The sequence below is a fragment of the Opisthocomus hoazin genome, chromosome 3 (genome assembly GCF_030867145.1).
Source record: "Opisthocomus hoazin isolate bOpiHoa1 chromosome 3, bOpiHoa1.hap1, whole genome shotgun sequence".
Classification (NCBI taxonomy): domain Eukaryota; kingdom Metazoa; phylum Chordata; class Aves; order Opisthocomiformes; family Opisthocomidae; genus Opisthocomus; species Opisthocomus hoazin.
This window is the reverse complement of record NC_134416.1, coordinates 45,973,839-45,996,354: the sequence shown is the minus strand read 5'-3', so window position 1 is coordinate 45,996,354 and position 22,516 is coordinate 45,973,839. Positions and strand designations below refer to the sequence as shown.

Sequence of the window (22,516 nt, the reverse complement as noted above, 5' to 3'; positions counted from 1 at the left end):
ACGCCAGGTTTTTTTCTATCTTTTGTGGCATGCTGCCAACTATAAAGGCTAATAATAGCTAGTGGCTGTGCCACTAGTCACTAGCACATTTCTTCTCTATAGAAAAGGTTTTGATGTCCACTATGTTGAGCAGCTGTGAAATCTGTTATTAGTGTTTGTCACTGAATATATGGGAAGCTTCTGAGCAAGCAAAAGCAAACGATTTGCAGCTAGTGACAGAATTTACATTTCATTGTTTTAGTTGGCCGGGAAGAGCCTATGGGAACATCTGCAGCACCCAGTCAAGAGAAGAAAGACTTCAGAGAATCTCAGCTGCAACCAGCAAAGGCCCAGAAGGCAGGATCTCAAAGCCTTTCAACTTTTCCACCCTCAAGTAAGCAACAGTTTAGAAACTAATTGTGAGATAGCATTGTGTTATGTCTGCCCTCCGTGCAAGTTTGCAGTGACTTAGCTCAGGACAGACAATTAATAGCTTTTCTAGACTATTGACTTATGGATGCATACATGCAACATAAAACATGTAGCCAGTTGTTGTTTTTCAAAAGGGCATTGGAATGTGGTTTATTGGTAAGGCAACGACCAGCATGTAACTGTTGAATAATTTCACATTACCTTTTTTTTCTTAAATGACTAGCCGTCTATCATAGGGATGATTTCTGTGGAAAGTAAGAGGTTGATATGATTCAGAGCCCAATCCAAAGCTCACTGAAAGTGATGGAATATTTTTCATTTATGCTGTCTCTCACACTTACGTCTTCTGCTTTGTAATTCACTGGGGGAAAGAGTAAGGTTTTGGTGCACTGCATGCCAGCTTTACACGTGTGTTTAGGCAGGTAGATAAACAATGTTCTGCTCATGCTTCTGAAGCAAAAGTCTACCAGATGCGTTTTATTAGAAGAAACAAATACTTTCTTCTGTAGCCACAGAAACTGCATAAATGGTCTAAGACAATGATTTCACAGAATCACAGAATCACAGAATCACAGAATCACAGAATGGTAGGGGTTGGAAGGGACCTCTGTGGGTCATCTAGTCCAACCCTCCTGCCAAAGCAGGATCACCTACAGTAGGCTGCAATATTTGCCCAACTCAAAAATTTTACAAGAGTAATGAACATCCTAGTAACCAAAGGCATGACTAAGGAACAAAACAAAGCATGGGATGATACATCTCTTAAGGAGTGCGGATGACCAGGCTTGCTTCCTGCCTCTCTTTTATTTCAATGTACCTAAGGAGCCTGTCTGCACAGCCTGAATTGTGTCACTTTGCCACAAAAAGCAAATGGGATAAATGGAAAGTACTGAGCTCCACACAGCATATTGAGGCACATTCACATGGTGGAAAAATATCTGTTACCTCGAGTGAGCTTTAAAGACAAGATTATATTAGAGCTTCCACTATGAAAGATGTGCTTAGTTGGCTACATGTAGCGAATGATACAGGTGTGTTGCTGATTCGATTTAGAGCTTGTCCTCAGACTGCTATTTCAAAGTGTACTTGAAAAGCCTGGCAATGTGAACAAGACATGGCATACTTGTTCATAGGATATAATGTGAAGTATCCAGAAGGATTCTAAATAAATTATGTTGAACCAGAATATCCTGGTTAAATTCAAAGCATAGATGTGGATTATTATTAGATACTGTTAATTGTTTCTGACACTGTTGTTTCCGGTTTTTGAAACACTCACTTTCCATTTCTGATCTATCAGACTGCATGTTGTATCATTGTGTCACAAAACCTTCCCAAAGTGTTGTGGGTTTTCAGCAACTGGTGAGGCATGCTGTGTTTGAAACCCATGGCAACAATACACAAGCCATCAAACCTGTTTTCAAAGAAGCTGGATGTTTTTAGTATTGGATACAAAGGATCCTTTTAATAGAAGCAATGTCTGCCATGAAATTGGTTACACAGAGTCTATAGCACTTTGTAAGAAGTATTTCTGACATTCATAAAAATGGACTCTGCCTATGCAAAATGAATAGAAATATCAAAGTTACTCTGCCCTTCAAAGAAAATACTCATTTTTAGTAAGATATTTTCATGTAGAATACTTTAAAGGTAACTGACCTTTGCCACCTAGGGGGGACCCTTAGTTTTTAATGAGTTTACTTATTAAATACTGGTTTGCTTTTTTCACTCCCAGTTAACATTCAAAAAAGGGTGATGTTTGTATTGAGTATACAATCCAGCAATACACTCCAGCAGTACACTTAGCATCCAAACTCGGATTAACCCTTAGCCTGACCAGGCCATCTTTTTTATGTCTGTGTCCGCTAATTGGTAGTTGTGTTTTGGTCATTGTTTTCACAAATAGTAACTGATTTAGGATTAATTAAACTGTAAACAGTTCTACAGCAGTTTGGGCTTCTCCTGTTGTAGTGGGAGTTCTCAGTTCCTCAAGAAACATCTTTATAAGGATGATAGGTCCCAGCTCCTACTTAATAGCTCACAGGATGGAGGTGTTAGACTGAGTGTCAGAGGCAAGTCAGCTAAAATGAATGCAAGACACCACGTCATAGACTCAAGACTGATCAAATTAGCTGCCCAAAACAGCAGGGAGATAATAAATATATATATATGTTTAGAGGACCACAAAGTCTAGAGCTAAAGGAGATGAAGCAGAAGACACTAAAACCACAAACCAAAACCCGTGGTTTCTTTTTAACCACTTTTTACTCTTCCCTTAGCTGTTGCAAAAGCAAATCAAAATCCACAGCCCTGCTGAAAATATAGGCTTGTGTCAAATTGTGTAACAACTAGCAAGCATGCAAGAATCTTATGGGATTTCCCAAATGACTTGGTACTGGGGATTTCCTTGTCGTTTGTTCCTTGTGTTTCTCAAATCACGTTTAAATTTCAATGGTGAAAACATGCCTGTGTGTGCCAGTGAAAGCAAGGGGAGAGATGACATTAACTTCTATGACACAAACGCAGTCTGTGGTGTTGAGAACACCTTCGTGGTTTAGTATTAACAAATTGTATCTCTGAGACACAACTTCTATACCCTCCATGTTCCTTTCCTGTATGTCTGGAATATTACTAGTTACTATTAATTTTTAATATATTTTTCTTACAAGAGAAAATAGGATACAAATATAATCTGGTCTCATTTCCATTTGGTTTACATTAGAAATGATGATATAAAAAGGTGTAATAAAAATGCATCGACTTTATTGTCCAAGCTTCTGTTCTAGAGATTGTTTTTTCTGATGGTTCATTTCAAAAGTGTCACAATCATATGGTCTTCTGGTGAAAGATAATTTTCTTTATGCTTTAGATTTAGGGTAAGTAAATAAAAAAATAAAGTTATTTTTATGAAACTGTGTGAAGGTTTGTGACTACATCGTTCTCATGCAGGCCTATAAGAAAGAATTTTTGTCACAACAGATTTACAACATGGTGTCATGAGGTGTGTAAACTCCCATGACTAATGCAAGGTAATCATCAAATCCTCTCTTCAGACCGGAATATTTTTAGCCTCTAGCAAATCAATGCCACTGATTTCCACATGTAAGAAGAGCCAGCAAATTACGAGGCAAAAAGCATTGCAAGCCTGTGAATTGTTCATGCATTATAATTGTTTTCAAGAGGTAGTACTTTGAGGTTGCAGTAGCTGCTTTGTGTAGCAATAGCCAGAGTATGGGATTCTTGTGCTAAGCGTACAGAGCAGCCTGGGATTCATTATGCTTCTGGAATACCTGTGCATTTTGTGAAAATTTTCATCTCTGATGTACAAAAGATGTGGTTTTAGATAGCTGGAAGGAACTCTAGCTTTCAGAGTTATGGGTGAGGAGATAGGTAACTACAGTTACAGAAAGTTATATAGTTAAGTTCTCAAAAATATTTGTTAAACAAAAGCAACTACTTTGCTATAGTTCTGTTTTTTCAGTCACTGAAAGGTACATGTAATTAAGTTTTTATTCAGGTAAACATAAGGTGTTTGACTTTAGCTTTATTTTTGGTGTGTGGATTTTCTTTTTTCTTTCAGAATAACTTGCTCTCCGTCATGATGAAGAATACAATAAAAACAGTGATTATTATGACACTATTGCCCATTTTTAAACTACTGTAACCATTCCAAAGTCATACGACTACTGTTAGAAACACTGCTGTAAAAGCCATACTACTACAGTTCTGAATTTCTTAAAAAGTGATTAATCAAATTTTAGAGTCTTTATCAGGGCTGAAATTTCCCTGGATTCCAGAAGTTAGTCCATATTCATTATAGAACTTTGTACTGGATCCTAATTCATTTGCAGTTGCTCGTACAATTATTTCACATCAGTTAAGAGTTCAGTGCTAGTGGATCGATCAGAATCAGGTTCGGTGCTTTAGTTACCATGTTGATTTAACCTATAGGACAACTGATGATCCAAGCAACTAAGTAAATCCTTTGGAGTACAACTTTTAAGAAAAAAACCATTTATTCAATATCGTAAAAGTGACATTTGAGGAAATTTAAAGGGAAGATCAGGACCATGCCTCTGTATTGAATCAGCCGTTCTTCACTTAGCCATATTGCTTCAGCGATGTTTCAGCAGGTTGTGGAATTTGTTGCTTATGAAAGTTTATTACAAGGCAAGTCTCAAGGATTCAGAACTGTTTTTCACTTTGCTTTCAAATTTACATTTTAATGCTAGCAACAAAGCACAGTCAGTTAAATTGTGCAAATTTCTGTCACAGGTATTGCTTTATTTTGTTTAGTATGTGTACTGGGCTTAGCTGGGATGGACTTCATTTTCTCCATAGCAGTTTGCCTGGTGCTCTGTTTCAGCCTGGTGATCAAAACAGTGTTGATAACACACCACTGCTTTAGCCATTGCTGATCAGTGCTTGCAGAGTGCTGAGCCCATCTCTGTCGCTCACTCTGTGCTCCCAGCAAGTAGGCAGGAGGGACGATGACAAGAGGCTGGGAGGACAATGCACCAATGCACGTAGTATGGCCAATAAACAGGAGGAGCTGGAAGCCATTATACAGCAGGACGGCTACGACTTGGTCGCCATCACAGAAACGTGGTGGGACAACTCGCATGACTGGCATGCTGTCATAGATGGCTACAGACTCTTTAGGAAAGACAGACCAACAAGGAGAGGTGGGGGAGTTGCTCTATATGTGAGGCAGCAACTGGAATGCATTGAGCTTGGCCTGGGGGCAAGTGAAGAAGGAGTTGAAAGCTTGTGGGTTAGAATTAAGGGACAGGCTCACACGGGTGACATTACGGTGGGTGTATACTACAGGCCACCCGACCAGGAGGAGGAGGTTGATGAAGCCTTCTACAGGCAGCTGCAAGCAGCCTCACAGTCACAGGCTCTGGTTCTCATGGGGGACTTCAACCACCCTGACATCAGCTGGGAAGACCATACAGCTAGGCAGGTGCAATCCAGGAGGTTCCTACAGAGCATCGATGATAACTTTCTGATGCAAGTGGTGGAGGAACCAACAAGGAAAGGCGCGCTGCTGGACCTTGTGTTAACAAACAAGGAGGGACTGGTGGAGGACGTGAAGGTTGGAGGTAGACTCGGCTGCAGTGACCATGAAATGGTCGAGTTCAGGATCCTGCGTGGAGGAAGCAGGGTGATAAGCAGGATCAAAACCCTGGACCTCAGGAGGGCTGACTTTGGCCTCTTCAAGGAGCTACTGGGAGGAATCCCGTGGGCCAGGGCTCTCGAAGGCAGGGGGGTCCATGAGTGCTGGTCGCTTTTTAAACAACACTTCTTCCATGCACAGGAGCAATGCATCCCCCTGAGAAAGAAATTTAGCAAAGGAGGCAGGAGACCTGCATGGTTAAACAAGGAGCTTCTAGCGGAGATCAGGCAGAAGAGAAAGGTGCATGGCATGTGGAAAGAGGGACAGGCCACTTGGGAAGAGTACAGAAACGTAGTGAGAGCATGCAGGGATGCGACGAGGAAGGCCAAGGCTCACCTGGAATTGAAGCTGGCAAGGGATGTCAAAAACAACAAGAAGGGCTTCTTCAACTACATCAGCAGCAAAAGGAAGGCTAGGGACAATGTGGGGCCGCTGCTGAATGAGGCGGGTGTCCTGGTGACGGAGGATGCGGAGAAGGCAGAGCTAATGAATGCCTTCTTTGCTTCAGTCTTCAGTGCTAAGACTGGCCCTCAGGAATCCCAGGCCCCGGAGGTAAGAGAGGAAGCCTACAGAGAGGACGACTTTCCCTTGGTCGAGGAGGACTGTGTGAGGGATCGCTTAAGCGATCTGGATGTCCACAAATCCATGGGCCCCGATGGAATGCACCCACGAGTGCTGAGGGAGCTGGCGGATGTCATTGCTGAGCCACTCTCCATCATCTTTGAGAGGTCCTGGAAGACAGGAGAGGTGCCCGAGGACTGGAGAAAGGCCAATGTCACTCCAATCTTCAAAAAGGGCAAGAAGGAGGACCCAGGGAACTACAGGCCGGTCAGCCTCACCTCCATCCCGGGAAAGGTGATGGAGCAGCTTATCCTGGAGGCCATCATGAAGCAAGTGGAAGAAAAGAAGGTTATCGGGAGTAGTCAGCATGGATTCACCAAGGGGAAATCATGCCTGACCAATCTGATAGCTTTCTACGATGACATGACTGGCTGGGTAGATGAAGGGAGAGCTGTGGATGTTATCTACCTTGACTTCAGCAAGGCTTTCGACACAGTCTCCCATGATATCCTCCTGGGGAAGCTGAGGAAGTGTGGGCTGGATGAGTGGTCAGTGAAGTGGATAGAGAACTGGCTGAATGGCAGAACTCAGAGGGTTGTCATCAGCGGCGCTGAGTCTAGTTGGAGGCTGGTGACAAGTGGTGTCCCTCAGGGGTCAGTACTGGGCCCAGTCTTGTTTAACTTCTTCATCAACGACCTGGATGAAGAGTTAGAATGTACCCTCAGCAAGTTTGCTGACGACACCAAACTGGGAGGTGTGGTAGACACACCGGAAGGCTGTGCTGCCATTCAGCGTGACCTGGATAGGCTGGAGAGCTGGGCAGAGAGGAACCTGATGAGGTTCAACAAGGGCAAGTGCAGGGTCCTGCACCTGGGGAGGAACAACCTCATGCACCAGTACAGGCTTGGGGTGGACCTGCTGGAGAGCAGCTCTGCGGAGAGGGACCTGGGTGTCCTGGTGGACGACAGGTTAACTATGAGCCAGCAGTGTGCCCTGGCTGCCAAGAAGGCCAATGGGATCCTTGGGTGCATCAAGAAGAGTGTGGCCAGCAGGACAAGGGAGGTTCTCCTTCCCCTCTACACTGCCCTGGTGAGGCCTCATCTGGAGTACTGTGTCCAGTTCTGGGCTCCCCAGTTCAAGAAGGATGAAGAGCTACTGGAGAGAGTCCAGCGGAGGGCTACAAGGATGGTGAGGGGACTGGAGCATCTCCCCTACGAGGAGAGGTTGAGGGAACTGGGCTTGTTCAGCCTGAAGAAGAGAAGGCTGCGAGGGGACCTTATAAATGCCTACAAATATCTGAAGGGTGGGTGTCAGGAGGATGGGGCCAAGCTCTTTTCAGTGGTGCCCAGTGACAGGACAAGGGGCAATGGGCACAAACTGAGGCACAGGAAGTTCCGTCTGAACATGAGGAGGAACTTCTTCCCTCTGAGGGTGACGGAGCACTGGAACAGGCTGCCCAGGGAGGTTGTGGAGTCTCCTTCTCTGGAGATATTCAAGACCCGCCTGGACAAGGTCCTGTGCAGCCTGCTGTAGGTGACCCTGCTTCGGCGGGGGGGTTGGACTAGATGACCCACAGAGGTCCCTTCCAACCCCTACTATTCTGTGATTCTGTGATTCTGTGATTCTGTGACACACAGCCAGGACAGCTGACCCCAGCTGACCAAAGAGATACTCCATACCGTAGATTGTCACGCTCAGAAATAAAACTGGAGAGGAGTATTTCCAAAGTAGTCATTTCTCAGGAACTAGCTGGGCATCATTCTGCTGGCGTGGAGTGATTGTTTTTGCATCACTTCTTTTTCTCTGTGGTTTGTTTGGGGTTTTTTTAGCTTGTAGTTTGGTTATTTTGTTTGTTTCTTCATTTTTCCCTTCGAGGTAAAGGCAGTTTAAGAAGTGAAGGGGAAAACTCCATCCCAGAGACACCCAGTACAGTATTTTAATCAAGCAAATAGAAAAGCAGAGGGTTCTGACAGCAAGGTGTATGGTGCAGCAGGAAGGTACAGAGTGATGCATTGGGAATTCTTCAACAAATCTGTATCAGTGGCTCTTTAAGAATTCTGCAAAAATGGAAGTGAATTGTATTACGTGTTTGGATCCTCTGGCCTCCAAAAGCTTGGTTCATAGAAAGCTACTTAATGGATGAAGAATGAGCTGGAGGATACAAAATAAAATTAATCTGCAGCACAGATTGTATTCATTATGGTTAGCATATTAAAAAGTTTCTTTGCAGTCACATGAAAAGGCCTCGTGAAGAGCAGTTTGGGAGCCCCTGCAGGACACAGTTTATAAACAATATGTTGATTCATCTTTTCAAATTTAGAATTTATATCTGCCTATTGTTTCAGAATAGGTTATAAATTCTTGGGGACAAGGACTCCCTCTTTTGGAGAGGACTTCACGGTCAGTGGTCTCATTATTGAAAAGTAGTGTTCCAGATATCTGATGTTTGTAAACTCTACTCTGATTAGAATACTTAAAACCAAATTCCTTTATCCTAAGAGAGTCTATTTTTTCATATTTCATGTGCAAAGATGATATTTAACATCTTTGCATATATATATTTTTTCTCTTAAGGGTAGATGAAAGATCACTAGGTGCTGTTCTGAAGTGAAATATAAGTTTTCCAGAATTAGATTAGCTTAGCCATTAAAGCTGTGAAACTTATTCATAAAGTGGTACTGTGCTGCTATTGTCTCATTCGTGCAGAACCTGTCAGCCTGAATGCTGGTGCTGTATACATAGATACAGTTGGGAAAGGATATATTGTGCTCTTTTTTTGAGTATTTTACAATATTTAATTTCTATCTAACTTGAAGAAAGTTAATTTCCTGAATATTTTTTTTATTCAAAATGTAAATTGTGTCTATTCTCACACCTGTGATTGTGCTGATAATGTCCCAACACAAGGCATTAGAGAAGTATTTACAAGTAATTCTACTCATTTCTAAATGTCAGGCTAAGGAACCAGAAACGTTGACTTAATAGCCTTAGTTCTGGATCATAGCATCCTTACTCTACACCAGAATATATATAAAGAATAAAGTGATGATAGTGCATGTGAGAGATACTTGTTCTTTTCCAGTTGATTATTGTAGCTCAGCTAACCGGTACATTTTGGTCTAGGCAAGAAACGTAAATCAATCTTTTCGGACTATCTCACTTGCCATGAAAAAGCACTAACCCCTCTCTGTTGCGGTCTCCTTATGTCCTGAAGTTACAACAGCGACTGGCAGTTTCATGTCGATTTTCATCTCCCACTAATGTTATGTATTTCACAGAGGAAATGAGAAATCCCCAAGGTGGTGACTGTCCCCTTCCTTTAGATGATGAATGGAAAGTGTCAATGCTGACAGGAGAAGCAGGCACTGAAGCAAATGTCATTCTCTGGATACATGGAGATGGAGGAGTAGCTGGACCAGTAACTCTTGGCAAGGACAACAGAAAGCATCTGTTTCTTCCCAGACAGGAAGATGAATTTCAGGTAGCTAATGAAGGCTAAGAACACTATTTTAATGTGTACCTTGCCAAAGATTATTCTGTCGTGAGAAAAGAAAAAAATATTTTTCTCTTATGTTTACTGCATACAATAAATCTCTATCTAATCTCTATGAATTCTGCATTAAATCAGCTTGGTATATATAGTTAGCAACAGAGGAAATGCTCTTTCTTTTAACTCCCTCTCCCTCATACAGTAGCTGAAATGGGACAACTGCAGGAGTAAATTGATTTCTTTAAGGTAATTGATTTGAAACTAGCTTTACAAACTAGCCACTCCTAAACAAACCATGTCTGATGTAAGACTTGTATATCATTTAGGGGTCTTTAGTAATGAAATCTTCATTCATGCAGTTTTCAAAGCATACTATAAAATGTCTACTGTGGAACTGGTTTGGTTAAGGAAGAAACCCCATTTCTCAGCTGCCACATTGCAAAGAGCTGAAATGCCAGAAGCTTTCCCTATGGAATTACTGAAAGCCCAATAAAAACTACACGTTACAATGTCATGAAAACATAAAGAGTTCTGCTATTATTTAAGAATAATCCCACCTCTATTGTAGTAAGGAAATTATGTCTAGGTAGGCTGAGAGAAAACTACCAAAGGGGTTAAACCTTCTGTTTTACTTAAATCTTTCTGTCTGAGAGGAGTGTAACACATTGCTGTCTTCAGCTAACTGAAGAAGAAGTTATGTTTTTCACATCTTGTGCAAATTTTTTTTCTGCGCTCCTCAGCTCTTCTAATACAATCTTGGCACAAACCAAGATGGTTACTGTCAATAGTATTAATAATAAAACTCTCTATGAATAGGGCATAGGCAAGAAAATAACCAACTGTAATGTTCTTTTTCTAAGCCTGTAGGCTATATATTATGATCCATGGGGAATCCTGTTCTCCTAATTAGTGAATAATTTATAAACAATGTTGGGTAATGGCATGTTTGCAATGTTTATCCATACATTCTAAAGAGACGGACCAATTTTTCTTCTCTAAAACAGATATTGCCCATTATGGCTGTGCACTGTGGATATTGATCTTGTGAAAGAGCAGAATCTATCTCTCAGCACCTGGGGCTACCACTATGATTCTTTACATCACGCTGACACTTTTGCTTTAAGGCATGAAACAGCAAATGTCACCAGAGTGCTTTTCACTATTTAGTCTGCAGTAGATAAATTCATAAAGAAAAAGCCTATGAGTAGGAGCTCTGTCTTCTTTTCTCCCCTTTAAACTTTATCCTGTACTTGTTTTGCAGGATAAGTCTTGAAATGAGGATAGGAATGTGAGACTTAAAAAAAGTCACATCTTCTTTTTATCATTTACATCTAGGAGCTTGATATGGTTTCAACTATATTTTCTAAAGCAGAAGAGAACATATTTTATTTTTTAAAATAACTGACTTAATCATAGCTCTGGCCAGGAGTTCTAGGAAGAAAACAGTTTCTGGAAGCCTGTAACAATCAGGCAATTTGGAGTCAGTTTTCTTTAACCTTTAAATTTATCAGCATATGCACAACTATGAAAAATTTGAGTAGAGAAATCTTGTGAAATGAAAGCCTTTCATATGTGGCCTTCCCTCTCTTACCTTACCGATGTGAGCAGTCATTGTCTGTTTAATCCTTTCCAAGACTGTGCATGAGAAAAATCAAAAAGGATCCCAGAGACTTTTTTCTAGGAGACCTCTGCTTGTTTTAGGCAGAAGTCACTCTTTGCATTCTGACAGAGTTCAGTACATTTATGTTTTGTACTGATACATGAAATGATCTTATAACTTTTTTTAACCAAAAGCCTAAAGAGGTTTATTCACTAGAATCAACAAACAACATGACAGCACTGTATATTCAGTGAACGCCAGCTCTGTGAATGAGAAGACAGTACCTCATAGTACTTGAGAAGCGGGTCGGTTGGTTTGTGAAATGTGGAAAATGACAACAGTTATTTCAGTCAAGCTGTATACATGCCCTTACTTTATTACTTCTTTAATCCCAAAGTCTCTAGGTTATGTCTAACAAGACTACTTATAGAGAGAAACATTATGCAGCATAAGCAACGGTATCAGAATCTGACTCTGCAGGACAAACCTATTTTCTTAAGCCGATGGAAGAGACAGGAACCATATGGTCACACCAGTGTTGCAAGTCTGGAGCTAGCACTGATTTTGTTAATGAAATTCAGGTCAATGTAACAACTGTACCAATAGAAATATAGGTGTGAATTCCTCAGATTCTTTCTCAAACAACCATTTTGATTTACTGAGTGCATTTCAATGCTGGGGAAATCTAGGGTAAAAGTTATTTGCTTCTAGAAATCTTCGACTAAAAGATGGTAACACTGTGACTATAACATAAAAGTATGCTATACAAAAGCACAAAGAGACAGCTAAAAGCTGATATAGGAACTGAGTTAATTCTAACCTCTGAAAAGAGAAGAGGGCATTTTATTAATGAAGGTAAAGAATGAATGAATAGTGTACTAGTAGATGTTTCTAAGAGAATGAAAAGAAAATATTTTTTGTACAGTGTGAAAAGCTTTTTCTGGATGTAAAGGATGGGGTGGAATAGGCTGTCACCAGCTTTTTATTAACAGAATTATTATTTGGGAAATAATATGATAACACACTTACTTTTCCTTTTCTAACAGTACTTTGCAAATGACATAAAATGATTTATGCTCACTTTAAATAATGGTCAAACTTCAAATAAATGCCAGATAAATGGGATAGGAAAGGTTGCATAGAGTAGATTTCACAAAGAAGAGCATGTATAATGCTTGAAAATGCAAAGAAAGTGCAAATGAATGCAAATCATAGTCAGAAAGTGAAGATAGTCTCAGTGATTTTCAAAGTTTTGCAGATGTTCTGCCAACTTTTGAAAGCTTATTCTTTAAGGTCTCCAGAAGTTTTATATCCTTCACTTTAACATACTAGGGTTTATCGTCATGTTGCTGTGCTGCTTTATGAAAGATTTGTGAGCTGTGGTTTAGTGGATTTAATTTCGTAGTCCACATTTCTCTCATGAATGACCCTCACCAACTTTTTCTACACTTCAAGCTTTGAAGAGTTCAGATATCTGCTAAATCATTTCCCTGGCAAGCACTGCGATTTCACTAGGCTATAATCTGGTCAAACTGGGGCTCAGACAGAAATCTGCTTAGATAGAAGAGAAGCAGTCTCTTTTCTGGATCCTGTCATCCAAAATCTGCCAATCAAATGTTGTGTGCTCTTCCTGTATATTTGGATAGTATGGGGGTTCAGAGAAATCTGGAACCAATTGCAAAGATAAAGATGCAGTTTTATGTATTTTTTTTCCCCCACATGTGAGGTAGCTATATTTTTGCCAGAAATATAGCCCAAATTGAATGCATGTCAAAATGTAGAAATACAGGGCAAATAGGGTTTGTACATAAATGAGAAATGGATTTTTGAGTTATTTCACATATGACGATTGAAAATACAGGGAGGGAGATGTTTAGGGTTTTTTTGTTGTTATTGCAAGATATCCTGAAATCTGTACCAGTTTTAAGCATAGGATTCATAGGCCTGTGCTTGCCATTAGGATGCTGCTGCTTCCATGTGTGTGGGAGACTGAGGCTGAAATGTTTTTAATCATGAATTGTGTCAGTTTGCAAGGCATGGCCTTACTCAATCAGCATGCAGCCTCTACCAGACAAGTTTAAAGGTAAATTGTATGTATTTGTGTCAGTAGTTATATGTTGTATTGTTCTGTCTTTATTCAGGTTAAAATAAAAAGCATTGGGAATATCTACAAGATAAGAATTGAACTTGATGAATTACTGAATGAACAATCAAAGTGGAACTTACAAAAGGTGAGATTTTTAATGATGATTTTTACCTGCTTCAGTAATTTTCACATGAACTAAAAGCGCATCTTTTCATGAAGCCACAGCTTCATAAATTAAAAACCGTTGATTGTGATACGTTCTTATTGCTTTGTCTTCTTAGGTTGCTTTAGAGACGACAAAAGCACTGATACAGTCCATCTCCTGAGACCTGGATAAATGTAGCATTATTTTGCAATTATTCCTAAATCATGTAGTTCATAGATATCAATTTTAGTGTATTGGTGCGTTCTACCAAGTTTTGCTTTCTGAAGCTCGCCTGTACTCTTCACTGCATGTTAGGGAGATTCTAGCTATAAATTCCAGCTATAAAAAATTGAAAATGATGGAGGAACAATTATCCCATGACAAATACATGTGAGGAATGAACAAAGTTTGCTTAAGAGTAAGCTAGTCTGAACTGGCCCAAACATAGCTCATAATTACGACCACGTTCAGGGAAAAAGAAACTAATGTGTTTTTTTCAAAGTGGTGAATGAATTCTTCTTTTCAGCTTCTGTTTTAACTCTAGTTTTCTCGTGATACTTAGGGATGTTCACCAGATTAAATTCATACTAAATTCTTTCTAACATTGACCCCTATTTAAAATTTATTTCAGAATTGCACATAAATATTTGTCTTCTGTGTCTTATTTTGAATCTGTAGAAGATACAAGCTTATCCTTCAGCCTTTAATTGAACTTAAAAAGCCTGCTTTAGACAAGCAGAACTACACAATAATAACAGATTTTGACATTAATCCAAAGGCCTTAACTGTAACTTTACCAAAACTGAATGTAAGTATAAATATTTTAGTGGCTCCTGGTTTGAGCACCAGGAATCCTGCTTTCCATCCTGGTGGATGCAACATATTTTTTTTTATATTTTAGTCCAAATTTCATAGGGTAACCCTGGGATTTCAAGTATTTCTTTTCTGAGAAACAGATCAGGTCGAAAGCTGTATTTTTCTGATAAAGCAGTTTATATTTGTGATTGTTATGAATCAGCAGGGGGAGCTTTGCCAATGAGCATTAGAGCTTCAGTATCGTTGCTGCAAAAGTATTTCATGCTAGAACAAATACGTGCTTTGGTGTTAAAAGAAGTGTTTATTTTACTTAAAATAATAAGTTGACAAGTGAGATAAAGGCGTATATTGTCCTGATTTCCTAAGTGTTAGAATTTGAATGTGAATACTTGTTTTCATAATTTTGTTTGCAAGTCTTATGCATACTATATGCACATTCAAAACACAACTGAAGAAAGACAATTTTTTGGAAGTGATTTCCTTTTGCTAGTGAAGGCCTATGGAAAAAACTGTAGTAAACATTGCTGTAATTCAAGACCAAGAAAAATTGCTCACATAAAAGAGAGGAAAGACTGCTTTAGTTATAGGAAACAAGTAAGACTGGTATCATAAGGTACAGTGGCAAATAACTTGACAATTTGAATTCTGAATATTTTCAGAGGAATAGAGGGTGCTGGTACCCAGGTTGTCTTTTGTTCTACTGTAGAGGAGCCAAATATTATACAGATTGATTTAATATTTCAACATATGCTTTCCTTGTCAACATTCAGAAGGATATAGATGATGAGTTTCATCCTGTTTTCATTTTAATATAAAAGTGTATCAATCTTTCCACATCTTCCAAAAACTCAGTTTCACCTAACCTCACTTACCAGAAAGTTTTTGGTCTTCAGTACTCCAGACAGTGTTACATAGAGGTGGTTCAGTGACAGAAATCAGAATTGGTGTCATTTCTTCTGGAAAAAAACGCAATTTCAATTTCAGATTTATTTGTTCCAAGAATAAGATAAGGTCCAAGGCATATTCCAAGAATATAGAAGCAGGCAGTTTCAAGTGCAATACCACAGGTGTAAATAAAGATCCTCTCTAGTAAGGAGTCAAGTTGCAAAGTAGTAGCCAAAATAAAAATGTTTTCATACTCCAATTTTGTATGTCATATTCACTGATCATGTTATTATTTTCTGAGATAAAAGAAAAGATGTAGAAAGATATGTTTTACTGTTGAAAAGCAAAGCACTGGAAAGAGTGAACTGGGTCATAGTTGATATTGCTTCGTTCCTAGGTGACACTGCAACATGTAAAGAGCAAGAAAACACTGAATTTTCCAGCAAACACGTGGCTGTCAAAGAATCGTGATGATAGAGATTTTCTCTGTGAACTTCCAGTAGTGGAAGCTGGAAAACCTATCTATCCAAGTATGTGCGTACTTAAGTTAAGTATATACCGGTTACCTGATTTTCAGGATTAATGTCATCCGAATTGTATTCTGTCTGCTGTATATTCATAAATGTGGTTTTAACAATCTTAAAAACAGATAGTTACACTAATTTCTGGAGAATACATTCCAGCAAAGTAAATGCAAATCAAATTCACTGGCATTGTTTCCATTAAGCTTGAGTGGTGAGTAAAATGAATTGTGTTTACAAATATATTTACTTTTCGGTTATTTTCGCAAGTTGTTTTATACCATGTCTATGTCTACACCGGTGACATGGAGCGAGCTGATACAGATTCTGCTGTTTATCTGTGTATCTATGGAAAAAGAGGAGATTCTGGTCTAAGACGTCTACAAAAATCTGGTGTACCAGTGACATTTCAGAGAGGAATGGTAAGTCTGAAAAGCAATTTGCTTAGCCATATAGATAAAACTAAGTAACTTTTACTGGTCTTAACAGGTTCCTTATAAAAAAGATCACAGAGATTTAGAATAATCTTTTTTTAAGAACTAAGGAGAATAATTTTATACTAATCCAGGAATAGCCAGAATGAGTGAAAACACAGGTAGGAAAAGGGGAAGAAAAAACGATATGAAGAACCCCCCTAGGATGATGAGAAGAGCTGCCTGTGAATATGAAACATATTCTGTCAAGTTTTAATGAGTACAGTTGATTCCAAAGGACTGCACAGAAACTGTTACATGAACAGATCTTAGTAGGACTGTTCATTATGTATTTCTTTTGATGTATAATAGTATAATTTTGTGATTAATGCAGGGCAGATTTAAATTAATTTTTCTTTCAATTACCTCCGATGTCCTCCATAAGTAAAATGTATATCATCCTGATTTTCTGCAGTAGTGTATGGCTGAATTTCAGGAACTCTGCTGCTAGCCTTCTTAGGACCTTCTGTTAAGCCCATTTCTTCCTTTGTGAGCTGCTGAGAATTAACGCTTGTGTGTCTAACAAATGGTATCAAGCTGTTAGTGGAATACTTAATTACAAAATAAAAAGCAGTATCTAAAATGCTAAGCATAAAAAGAACACATTGGGAATCTTCAGAGGTATCTATACTATGCTAAGATGTATATATTTTACACCATTACATAAATTATTATATTTTATACCATTATATTAAGTATAAAGTTCTATTCCAATTGAAATTCAGAATTTAAGTGGAGTTTCCTGGGGGAATTATTCTAGCCAGACTGACAGTAAATTCAGCATAGTATTTATACAGGGGCTAAGGGGGGGGTGGCTCGAAGTACACTTTCTTATGGAAATGGGTGAACAGACAGAGGATTGTACGGAACAGCAGAGCAGGGCCTGGCGTATATCATTTTGTGACAGAGATAGCTGAGTGCTGACTTGAACGTGTTCATTTGATCCGCACCACAGATATGCTACATGACATTGGGCAAATCACTTAGTAAAACTTCCCTGAGTGACCAGTTTTTGTATGCTTCTGTTTTGCTGCCTAACCAGTTTAACTTTTCTGGACAACCATAGCTGTAACTGCAGTTTGTTCAGAGAGAGTTCTGCTCTGGACATAGTGCGTGCTTTGAAATGCTAAATATGCTGATAAATTAACCCCTCTGTTTCGGCTGAGCACCCAAATTACTTTGTATCTTGACAGCTTTTGGCAATGATCTCTGTGCTTTAGCTATATAGATACAATGAAATATTAGGCAGACGGCCTTTTGAAAAATAGAATTCAGCGTTTGCAGACAACTGGGGCACTTGGGAAAAAGTGCAAATGTGAAGTCACTGGGGAAATCAGTTCCGCTTCACTGAACTTCTTGGGTGGTTGCGGTAAATACTGCACGGAGTCATCAAGATAATGAAGATAAAATCATGTATTAAAAAGCTACGGTCCTGCCTGTGCACAATGTGAGGCAGGGATCCTGCAGAGGTAATAGTTTGTGATCATATATTACATATACACAAGGGAGAACTAAAATTGCACAGGCTGTCTCAATTCTGCCGTTTGCTAAGGGCTGAGAACTTTACTGATATGAATTTTGCAGTGTAGTTCTTGCCTTCATTTTCTTTTTACTGAGAAGTGTTACCCGGACCATTACATTTAGAGAAAGAAAGCTATGGGCTTTTTACTGCAACAGAAAACTACCAATGTGAACCTTTCACCTGATCAGCTTCATGCTCCTATGAAAACAAATTTGCCAATTGTAAGCTCAGCCTAAATGAATAACAAGGGGAAAGTGACATGTCAGATTTCAGTCTCTTCCAGCAGGAAAAAATATAAATAGAGGAGGTGAGACCAAAAAGAGAAAAGGATGAGGAAATCTGTGTTTTAAATAAATATCAGCAAAGAAAATAATAGCTTTAACTTGTTCTTACCTAGAGAAGAATAATTGTAAATGGCGAGCTATTGAAATAGTAGTGAAGGGTTATGTGCAGCGTTTTGGGTAATGGCTGAAAAATCAATTTATTTGGGATTCGTACTGCAGTCTGATTTTAGTTATATTTTCTCTTTTACTCCCATACACAACCAAAAGACATTCAACTTTGCAGATCCAAACACTTTGAATGCAGTCCAGCTGTCATTAAAAACAACGGGAATCTTTCTACGCCATGAGAGTTAATTAGGCTTTTAAAATACTTCAAGTTTCAGACTGACTTGGTGGTGGCAAATTGCGGAGTGCTGTCTCTGTCTTCTAGATCAACGCTTTTGAAGTGGAAGCTGTATCTCTTGGAAAGCTGCAGAAGGTGCTGTTGCGCTGTGAGGCTGACACCAAGTCCCAGTACTGGTACTGTGATAAAGTCATTGTCAGGGAAGCGGAGAACAACTTGGAATATGTTTTCAATTGTGAAAGGTAGTTTTTACAACAACATTCTTAAATATTCTTGAATACGTGTCACTAACAGTATGACGCCAAGCAATGTACTAACTATGAATTTTCCAGGCAAAGGCAAATTTGGATTATTTTGCAGTTTCATAAAATCCACAAAATGTGTTGTTCCAGAACAGATTGCTTGAATTAATATGCTGTATGGTCCTTAGCAAAGGTTAAATGATTATATTGTGGCTGTGTTACTAGATTGTACAATGCAGCCTTATCATACAAGGATCAGTGCTATAAGTGTGACATCTATTCAGGAAGGAAGGATAAAGCACACAAAAACATTCTGAATTAAGTGCATTTTTAAATGGGAAATAAAAAAGATTTGCCATCCAGAAGCAGCATTCACTTTCTTTTTAAAAAACGGCATTGCTAGAGAGACAAATGTGATGCCCAGAAGTCAGAATTATTCTGTGGCGGTTCCATTGAAGTTATTAAAGGAGAATCTTAAAAGCCAATTGATATATATTGCATTTTGCGTGTTTGGAAAAACATTACGTTAACCACACATTTGGAGTTTCCAGTTTTGCAGTCTGTCTTATGGGCGCGTGCATCATTCGAGTGAAATGAAGGAAGTGTAGAGAAACAACGTGACCATGTCACAAGTCACTAGAATAAACAATATTCAACTAATTAATAATATTTCATTGATTAATAATATTTATAAATACAGGAAGCCTATTTTTTCTATCTGGATTTTTATTAATTTTTTACATAACCTTAAATAGCTTCTTGCAACTCTTGGTGTCACATCCTCAAAACCAGGAATAAAGATGCTCTCTCACATTGATAAAACTCTTTAAAACTGAGATCTTTCTTCTTCAATCAGTAACATGTTTTTAAATAGTGGTATAAGACTGATGATTTCTCTGGAGTAGATTTGGATGCAGACCAGCCGTTGTTGCTGCTGTGGTTGCCACCTTTCTAAAAACATAGAGAGAAAATTTCCTAATGGAAGTTCTGCAGAGCAATCAGTCCAGATGCCTACATCAGTCATGAAATATCACCTCTGTGCCATAGCTGTCCTCCAGTGGGTAACACAGCTTAGGGATGATGCATATCAGGGCACTTTGCTGTATTAATTCTGTGATAATTAACACCAGATGTTGACCAGCAGATATTATTCAGTGACAGACACTGCCAAGAAGAAACAGAGAGAGGATTTTTTCATCCCTAACTTTTCTTCTGGGAAACACTGCCACTGAGAAAGGGTTAACATATGTTGGTGGCAGGGGTAAGGGGACACCTCCACATTGGCCAAAATGTAAAGCTGAAGCAGTGTGCTCTATTCAAGGTGGGGGGGGAGGCCGTTTTGCTCTCCAGAAAGCTCTCTGATTTCTTAATCCTCAGCCTCACAGCTTTATTTTACATTGATAATTTGTGATTTGGGGTATGAACACAATGTTGTATCTTTTTCTCATTTAGCCAAGGAAACATCAGTATTTTATCTGACTTAAAAATCTGATATTAGTTTCTGAACATCTAATAGTTCTCACTGGATTTCAGTTACACAGTATTTGTTAGTTACAGATCGACACTTTCTCGTACCTAGGATTGCAGAAGACACCTGTGTGGTCAGGTTTTAGCAGAAATGGTATAAATAAGTAGTTGTCTAGTAAGACAAAATTTATTCCTTAGGTGCTAGTTCTTCTATGAATTGGCTGCTAATATTTTCGAGACAAAAACCAAGGAGTCTTCAAACGTTGCTCTGGACTCATCCTGACCAGTTTATACTGGATTCTCAGTAGGCTTCATAGAAGACTGAACGGTTTAGATCATTCCTGGGAAGTGAATGGAAGCATACAGAGTGAATAAAAACGAACAGCCCAGAAGCTTGCTAATTATTTTTTTTTTCTGTAGAAAACCATCTGATTTTTTATGAAGCAGGATGAAGCTAAAAGAGTTGGTAATCCATGTTCTGAATAAAAGGTTTCAAAATTATCTGTAGCCTAGTGTAACATCACTAAGAAACCTGACCAATGTTTGCCTTAATTTGTACTTTTTCAGACTCAGCTATCTGTCCTCAATTTGCAGGACAAATAAGGAAGAACAGTATTTGGTTCTATCCTTGTTTTTAACACTGAACTTTGATTTTAAGAAATGCTGCAACAGACACATTCAAATTGTACTTAGCACTCAACCCATAGTACTGAAAAAAATGTTCTGTGCCATATTCTTCTGTTTAGCTGTACAAATAAGTGCAGTCAAGACACGTGAGTCTCTTAATCTGACACAGGTATATTTTACACTTACACAGCTCTTACCTTTGCACAAATTATATTCTTTGTTGTGTCAAATAACTTCTGCTTTAACATCTATCAAATCAAATACTAATTATTTTAGAGATAGACATCCTTTCCTATTATATATATGCAGTATGAAAAAAAGATGTGGATCATTCAGTTACATGGTAATATGCTGGAGAACTACCTGCTTTCTTATTTTCTCTGTTATCTTAGGTGGCTTCCATTTATGTCCGAAGGTGTAATTCATTCAGAAATTGAGCTGTACCCTCAGGGTAAGGTTTACTGTAACTTTATGGAAGTAAGATCAGTAATTTGCAATATTTTTCTTTGAAGAAATCTGGGTTGAATTTACTCTTTAAATATGAGAGTTAACCATTTTGCAGCTTCCTCTGTTATGTTTCTGAGAGAATGTACTTTTGTGTGTGCATTGTATAATGGATATAGGTGATAGTGAAAAAGTAAAGTGGGAATGAATGAGAAGGAAAGTTTTCCCACATTGACTAGAATCACAGAATGTCTTTTTCGTCTCTTCTTTCAAATCCTTTCTTTAATGTTAAATCATAGATCTTTTATTAAATGTTTTTTTTTCAGAATGTGAAATGAATCAACAGCTGAAAATGCAAGAAGCAAATGGTAAATGCTGCTCTAGTCTTCTGTCTTTAATGAAGACTGTTTCTGTTTCAGAGCTAATTGCTTTACACATTTGTTGCCATTTGTATTTATGTTAAAACATTAATTACAACATACTGTTTGAACATTTTAGTAAACTCGGAACTTCACATTTTAATTTAAACAATAAGTCACTTGGTTTATGCTTTCTGTTAATTCTGTCATTTTTTCTTCCACAATGTTAATTTTCTCTCTGTTTGCTTGAAAATTCGTATTTTTCTAGTACTTATTGTTGATCTATCTTAATTTCAGTTTCTTATAGTTAACATTTAAAACCATGATTCTTTCTCCTGGGCTATATATAGTTCTGTTTTCACCATCATATTTTCATTTTCTGTTTTACCTATGATTTCATGTTTATTCAGCTTGACTGCTGTCCTTGCAACCAGTGCAGATGAAATTGTATTTCTTAATAAAACATAACATTTTCACAGCTGTGAGAAGTACTTCATGCTGTAGGTTGAATGATAATTTAGAAGTTGTTGGGAGAAAGTTTGAAAATGTTCATTCATAATTTATTATATCAGTCAGGATATCCATGAAGACCCAAACACCTTGTCTTAGATAGCATCCCTATGGCAAGTAGTTAATTTGTACCCAGTTATTTTACAAATCATATTCAAATCACCCTCTATTATAAGCTTTATTTTGAATCACAAGTATATTTGCCCTTCTTCCTTTCTGTGCCTTTTTCAGAAGGCATTCATTTTCCATCTGTTCATCACTCTTTGTCCCTTAGCTGTTCTGCATGCCTGGCTTCCATAGGGCCTGCACCTAGAGATCCTCTTTTACGTAGAACAGATCAGTCTGCTCAGTCCTTTCTGCACCTACAGCTGGAGCTCTACGCTGTGTCACTCAAGCTGTGCTTGTCTGATTACACAGTGAAAATTGCAGCAGATAAAAATTGCCCCAAAAGTCGAACAAGAGATGACAAAGAGCAGGAGTGAACAGGCTTATCTTCAGTAGAGATGGGCTTGGTCTTGCAGTGAACATTTTGTTCACAGCACTCTCATCCT

General features: G+C 38.6%; 1 protein-coding gene across 1 annotated transcript in view; it reads left to right on the top strand.

Annotated features, from left to right (window-relative positions):
- Window positions 1–22,516, top strand: part of RP1 (RP1 axonemal microtubule associated) — a 196,656-nt gene that overhangs the window by 43,067 nt on the left and 131,073 nt on the right. The window contains exons 16-22 of the mRNA XM_075415269.1: window positions 242–373; window positions 9,430–9,632; window positions 13,383–13,472; window positions 15,571–15,703; window positions 15,965–16,116; window positions 18,404–18,558; window positions 21,045–21,103. Coding sequence (XP_075271384.1) covers window positions 242–373; window positions 9,430–9,632; window positions 13,383–13,472; window positions 15,571–15,703; window positions 15,965–16,116; window positions 18,404–18,558; window positions 21,045–21,103 — 924 coding nt within the window. The remainder of the gene's footprint in view (window positions 1–241; window positions 374–9,429; window positions 9,633–13,382; window positions 13,473–15,570; window positions 15,704–15,964; window positions 16,117–18,403; window positions 18,559–21,044; window positions 21,104–22,516) is intronic.